At 44.1% G+C, this 6,762-nt stretch overlaps 1 protein-coding gene across 1 annotated transcript; it reads right to left on the reverse strand.

The window, feature by feature from the left end:
• Positions 1 to 1,075: 1,075 nt before the first annotated feature.
• btg1 (B-cell translocation gene 1, anti-proliferative) lies at positions 1,076 to 4,767 on the reverse strand. The gene is made up of 2 exons (XM_015053056.1): positions 4,300 to 4,767; positions 1,076 to 1,473 (listed from the first exon to the last, which is right to left on the reverse strand). Exons 1-2 carry the CDS (start codon positions 4,442 to 4,444, stop codon positions 1,076 to 1,078), a joined length of 543 nt encoding a protein of 180 aa, XP_014908542.1. The 5' UTR covers positions 4,445 to 4,767.
• Between the last annotated feature and the right edge of the window lie 1,995 nt (positions 4,768 to 6,762).

Consider the following 6,762-nt stretch of genomic DNA (forward strand, 5'->3'; position numbering starts at 1 on the left):
GTACACATCCCACGCAATCTCACATCAAAGTGCTTTCAATTTCAACTCAAACTGGGCCACAAGACCAAAATTTGGGTAAACAGACCCCCTCCCACGCCCCTCTTTGCTACAATGTTACTTTTGGTAATGCAGGAGATGACAAATTGTCGGAGACAGGGGGCGGGAAATGTAACATCAGTACAGGATCTTGATTGTGAACTTCAACAACATTCATCGACTTGAACGGGAGATTCCCAAAGAAAGCTACACACACATGGGCAAGATGGGGGGGTGAAGGTCCAATGGGAGACGCTGGTATCATTGGGCGTCGCAACAGATTTCAGGTAGACAGAGGGCTGGAATATTTTGGCAACAGGAAAGGGAGGAAGCTGAGCTCAGACTACAAGCCTTTTTTAATAGCTACAAGGTAAAGAATGTACTTTTGTGGTCCAAAAACAGTTTTCTTAGAAAATAGAAGTGCTCTTATATGTTGATTCTTTACCTTAAGCTTGGATTTGCTATGGCACGGCCCAAACCTCAACTTCCTCCCTGCCTATGCTAAAGAACCGATGATCGATGAAAGTTTAAAATCCCTGGAAAACAAATCCTTACAATTTAGACTGTTTTTGCTGTAATGTGTTGAACATGTACCCATAGTACCCACAAGTAAGTAAGAAAAAGTGCAAAGTCAATGCTGATAGCCCCTTCAGAGGTGGAGCACTTTAAAATGTGGAAAGTTAAGTGAGGGATGTTGGGTGTTTCGGAGCCAGTCTCCATGGAGGGGTTTGGGGTGGGTATTTCCTGGTTGGTTGGATGGTTTAGCTGCCCCAACAGTTCCATTTTCACAAAGCCTCTCCTTAAAGAAAATGGAGTGCCCAGCTGATCCAATGACAACACAACAGATAACCGGGAGAGAAGGTAAAAATATTGAACCTACAAGGTTTCCATCACCTGGATGATAGGCCACATCCTGTTTTTTTTTTTTCTTCTTTCATTATTTCATTTCATATTTTTAGCTTTAAAAAGGCTCACCATGATCTGACCAGCCACTGTGTAACCCTGAACAATAGTAGGCTGGGACTGACCGCGCACCACTTTAATTGGACACAGTCATCATGTTGTTGTAGGCTTTGGAGGGACTGGTCCTGCCCAGCACCCTCATTTCCTCCTTACAGCTGAGGTGACTGTCCACCATGGAGCCAACAGACCCGTGTCCTAAGGCAGAGCTGGCGGACAGGGGCATGCCAACGGGCCCAGGCTGTGACTCGTACAGGACGCAGATGGAGCCGTCCTCGCCGATGCGGTAGGACACCTCGAAGGGGTCCACCCAAAGCGTGAGCTCGCTGGGCAGCAGCAGGTAGAGTTGCTGGATGGTAAGGCCAATGCGCTGGCCAGCCTGCCCGACCAGTGGATCCATCTTGTGATTGATGCGGATGCAGCGGTAACCCGAGCCCTTGCAGGGCTTGTCTGGGAACCAGTGGTGCTTATATTGCTCTGCAGGGGAAACAAAGGGAGAGAAGATGGAAAGAGTTAAGCTACAGGGGGTCTGATTATGAGCGTTGAAAGCACACAAAAACAAACTCATAGCAAAATTAAATGTACTACTCTGTTCTTTTTTTTGGCACTTCTGAGTAATAACCACTTATATAAGATTATTTAATAGCAAGCAAATATTTTTGTTTTTCTAAAATTATGTTCCACTCCAGTGAGAATCTAAAATTGGGAAATGCCTGGAACCATTTGATCTGTTTTACTAATTCAGTAATGTGAACAAACAAATTAGACTCCAAACCTAACAGAGCAAACACGTTGCACATATCGACAAAGTTGTTATGAACTGCAAAACAAAGCTAAAAATAAAAAAAAAAGGAAGAAAAACACCACCACCTGCTGCAGGCATGATAAGCTACCATAAACAACCAGCCAGGGGCAGGCTCAGCCTACGTGACAAAGGGACTGCCACTGAATTGCACAATTCCTCCTCTGCCGTTCAGCAAAAAAAAAAAAAGAAAACAGCCTCCTGTGAATGGCTGAACAAAAACACCAAAAGTGCCCCAGACAGCCATCTGGGGTACAAAGCTCCACCTCTAAAAGGGGAGAGGCTGTGCCCCCTCTTCCCTCTTCCCCCTCCATCTCTTTTTCCTTGTGGAAGTTTCGGATGCCCAGTGAAACTAGTGACGCATAATTTTCTGCCTCTGATTCATTTTAACGTGATGAACGATGGGCAGTAGGAAATTGTGCTTATAGTGTTTTAGCAGTGTGGTTTAGAAACAACACAATGGGGCAAGTTTGAGGCTCCACTTCTTCTTTTCATTGATCTTTTCATGTAATACTCGCAGGATATTAATGAACCATCGCTTTGCAGTTTAGATTGAATTTCCAGTGATGGGAACACTAATGTAACCAGAAAAATAAAAATTGTATTCAGACTGAGGCCCCGCAGGCCACCTGTATGCATCCAAAGGATAATACCCTCCTTAGCCCCTCCCCCACCCATGCCTTATCGCAGACGGCTGTGTACATCCAAGCTAATGGAGGCCCTGGCACTCGTGAAAGAGTGGCCTCAGCTTGAGCGACAAAGGCAGCTGCCGACAAACCCCAGAGCAGCTGGGAAATGATCAGCTCAGCGGGGCCTATTCTTAAAAACCAGGGCACATGGGGGGGTTGGGAGGGGGGAGTAAGCAGTCGACTGTGCGCTTAACCTTAAGAGTTTAACCAAAGCAGGTTGTTTATGCGTTTTTTTGTAGCTGACCTCGAATGCCAAAGATGCATTATGTGGGCACGTCAAGGCCCCAGTTAGCAGGTCACTGGGTATTTTCCATTTAATGTGGCTCTGCAGAAGGGCATCGAATTGAGTCTATAAACAAAGCCAACAGTTATGCAACCGTCAAGGTCTCAAACTCGCTGCCCCGACTCTTTAAAAGGCCCTCGGCTTTTGAGCATGCAGACACAACACCGCGCGACTGTGTTGGTTTTGAGCACAAAAGATTTTCTGGCCTAGTTTGAGGGCCCGGAACGTAGCTCGTTTTTATCTCGTGGTTCTTGGGTTTCCAGATTTTTTTGCTAAATGTGGATTAAAGACAAAGTATCAGTAAATAAGATGAATCAAAAGGAAATTTTGACCCACAAAAATATCTAAAAAGAAAAAAAAAAAGAAGATAAAAAGCGAAACTAAAAAGAAGCATTTGCATTTAACTTGGGCAAACCTGATACAGAATCAAATGATTAGAAAATAATGAAGAAATAAGATAATAAAACAGTTTAACTAAACTGTTCACTTTGTTACCCCCCCCCCCACCCCCGCCCCCTACACTTGCTCCAGTTCAATATGTTTACATGTTTTTTTGTTGTTGTTTTTTTTTGTCCTCGAACTCGACGCATATCCTGTTAAGGCGCTCTTGGACTCAGAAAATTTAGGTCAGTCGCTGCTGCGCGTTAACTGGAATGAGGCAGATGTATGGCAGCTTAAGAGTTTCGAGCCCGGAACATGTTCAGGGCAGGAAATCAAGACACACGGCGCTCTGTTCGGTGGAAAAACACCGCATCCAAACAGAGGCTGTGCGTAAAAGGGTAAAGGCGGACATTTCCGCACACTATGAACGCAACTCAAAAACCTACGATGTCCCATCAAATTCTATAAATAGTCTAAGCAGCAAATCGTAAAAGGCTACTCAGATAGATAGGAAAGGATTCGGTGTAATCGTTCCCGTCAAATCACTTACATACCAAAGAAAACCGTGTAATGTATTAAAAACGCATAAATTACGCATTAATAACAGCTTTATTATCAGTTACAGCTTCGATATTTTCTGAATAACAATATTTAATCAGTCTAAACGCCTGGTTGTACATGTCCAAACATAAACCCATTCTTTCTGATGCATTACGTAATTGAACGGCCTCGATGAAGCTTGTTTTGCTCAGAGCCCTCTGTTCTCCCTGAGCTTTGTCGAGCGAGGCGCACTTCCTTGTTTGAGCGTCTCTTTATCACCCCCACCCCCACACCGACCAAATAGGCGATTTTCCACTTTTGGTTTACTGTGTTTTATATCAAATACAACACAACAAACCAAGGCGCTCGAATAGAATCATCGACCGATCACCCATCGCGCTCATAGTTTTCCTGTTTTCGCTCCTCTCCGATGTGCGCAAACGGCCGCGGCGCTCACAGTGAGACTTCGGAGAACAAAGAAAGGCTTCAACTCAAATGTCAAAAGACGACTTTTTACACTTCTGAATGAATCGAGAGTGTAAAACAACATGTGCGTGTGTACGGAGGTGAGCTGTGTGCGCGTCTGGATCATTTTCTGGTTCTCTTACCTGCCAGAATGTCCTGTAAGCTTTGGCTGAACGTTTGGACCTGTCGGTCGTTTACGTGTCCTTTTACTCTCAGAAATCTCGACAGAAACCCGACGGCGGCGTTTATTTCTGGCTTCATCGTTCCACGGGCACAAAGGGGATGCATTGAGAAAGGCCACGGCGACGATCCGTGCGATTTTTTTTTTCTTGCTGTTTTTTTTGGGGTTTTTTTTTTTTTTTTAAGTGTTTTTCCTACAGTTCGTCTTTCCTCTCGTTGCAGAGTAGAGATCCTGATTCGTTGGTGCTTTTCTTGGCATTTATTAGTCGAGGTGAAATGAAGTTTTCTCAGATGCTCCGTGTTGGGGATAGAAGCGCCTCTTCTTGGTAAATACAGAAAGGGGGGGTTGGGGGAGGTCCCTCGAGAAAACCCGAACCAACCCTTTCTACCTGCTTTTCTCCTCCAGAGTGGGGGTTTCGCAGAGGAGAGCAGGGCTTTTATAACGGGCTGCCCCCTCCTTCCTCACATCTCCGTCACTAAGCTCTACGGCAACCGAAGCCGACCAATCAGAGGCCTGGCCACGCACTGACGAAACGCATTCAGGGAGGAGGGAAGCGTTGACGTCACCGAGCTGAAAATAAACAGAGGCGCCTGGCGTGAAAATGGTGCTGCGTTCCCGTACTGTCGGAAATACGGGTGGCAAGCAGAAGAGGAAAAAAAGAGGAAGCGACGACTGGTCGAGTAGAACAACAAATCCGGACGGTGAATTTCTTAGAATATGGATTCTACGGCAACACCAAAACAATGCGATTTCGCTATTTTGTTGTAAACTTTTAACTTCATTTGAAATGTAGCCTAACTAAAACAATAAATATCTACATAACACGCTAAGTACGCTGCAGAAAAAAATTAACTTGTCCCACATTTTGCCCAATTTTATTAGAATTTTATACTATTGGCCGTCGGGAAACGGAGCATAGTTTAAGTATCTGACGAAAAAGTTCAATATTCAGTGCAAAGACAAACAGCATAGGATAAGAGACAAATATAAGCTATTTATTACTAATCTGATGATTTGTGTTGCATGAAACACATGCGCATCCTGATTACTAACTAAATGGAAGTTAATAATACGAGTTAATATGAGTTGACTTGTAAAGATAATGTGCTGCACCAAAGTTTACTCAGTTTTTGGAGCTTGGTTCAGGAACAGATACTAAATAGGAAATACACACAGAAAAATGGTCAGAAACATATTTTAGTTCCGTAAGTTTAGTTGTAAATACAACTGATGAGCAACAACGAGGCGATAAACCAGAGAGGGAATCAGTAGATACAGTTAGAATCCGGGTTTTACAATCAATAATATTAGCACAGACACAAAAGACAAATCACGCCGTCCTCAGAGGTTCATTGATATTCCGTATACCTGCTTTTCCTCCATGTCCTCCTCCCCACTGTTTCCAGATGTGGAGTTTGAACAGATCACAGCTATAATCTGTCACGAGGTCAGAACAGAGAAACAATGCATTCAGATGCTCCTGCAGTCATTTTAGAATCCCCAATTAACCTAAATTGCACACTTTGGGTTATGGAAAGGAAAAGTCATGCAAACTTCAAGCAGAAGTGCCGGCGCAGCCAAAACCCGAACCAAAGAACTGGTTACAGTGAGGTGGCAGTGCTGACATCAGCATCACTAGTCTTATGCCACGAACGAGGATTTGGAGTGGGGGTAAGAAAAGTGATGTTTGGTATAAACGGACGCTGAAGTGTGAGGCAAACTGGATCTGTACAGAGTGCATAAAAGCGGTCAGTATCCTACCTGCATTGCAGTGTTGTCCATTTTTGAAGAACTAAAGAGAAAAGCACATTTCAGCATTTGAAATGTTACTATCGTAAAGAGGGGGATAGAGATAATTTTTTCCCCCTGAGAATAATGAAAAGCAAAAATGCTAAAACTACAATTCGATGTAAAGTTACTAAAATGTATCTTGGGCTTAGTGGTTGTTTTCTAGCGCTCTGTGTTTGAAGTCGGTTCTTTTTTTTTTTGACAACGAAAGCTGAGCTGGAAAACAGGTGGTTGTGTACGAGAAAGATGAAGACAGGAAGGAGAGCACAGCTGTTTACCATAGTTCATTATATAGCAGTTAGCACCAGCAGTCAAGCATGTCTGGTCAAATACTGAACAGGAGGAGTCTCCATCAGATGAAAAAACACACCTTGTGTGACCTTGTTGAACAGCAAGGAGGTAACTTTGGGTTGAATTTCTTCTCGGGGGGCCCGATCTTCACATGCTCATTAAAATCAGTGGAAAAATACAGACTGCTGCTGGTTGCTTGTTGCCGATGCAGTCATGATGACCTGCTGAGCTCTTCAATCGTGATGCAACCGAACAGAGGAATAGCACACTGACGTGACCTGAGGGCACGCAGGAACGCACGGTATGCTCAAATGTGTTTGGGTAGGTTTGCACAGAAAACACACAA

The sequence above is a fragment of the Poecilia latipinna genome, unplaced genomic scaffold, assembly GCF_001443285.1.
Source record: "Poecilia latipinna isolate Pla-1442-1.1 unplaced genomic scaffold, P_latipinna-1.0 Scaffold1157, whole genome shotgun sequence".
NCBI classification, from domain to species: domain Eukaryota; kingdom Metazoa; phylum Chordata; class Actinopteri; order Cyprinodontiformes; family Poeciliidae; genus Poecilia; species Poecilia latipinna.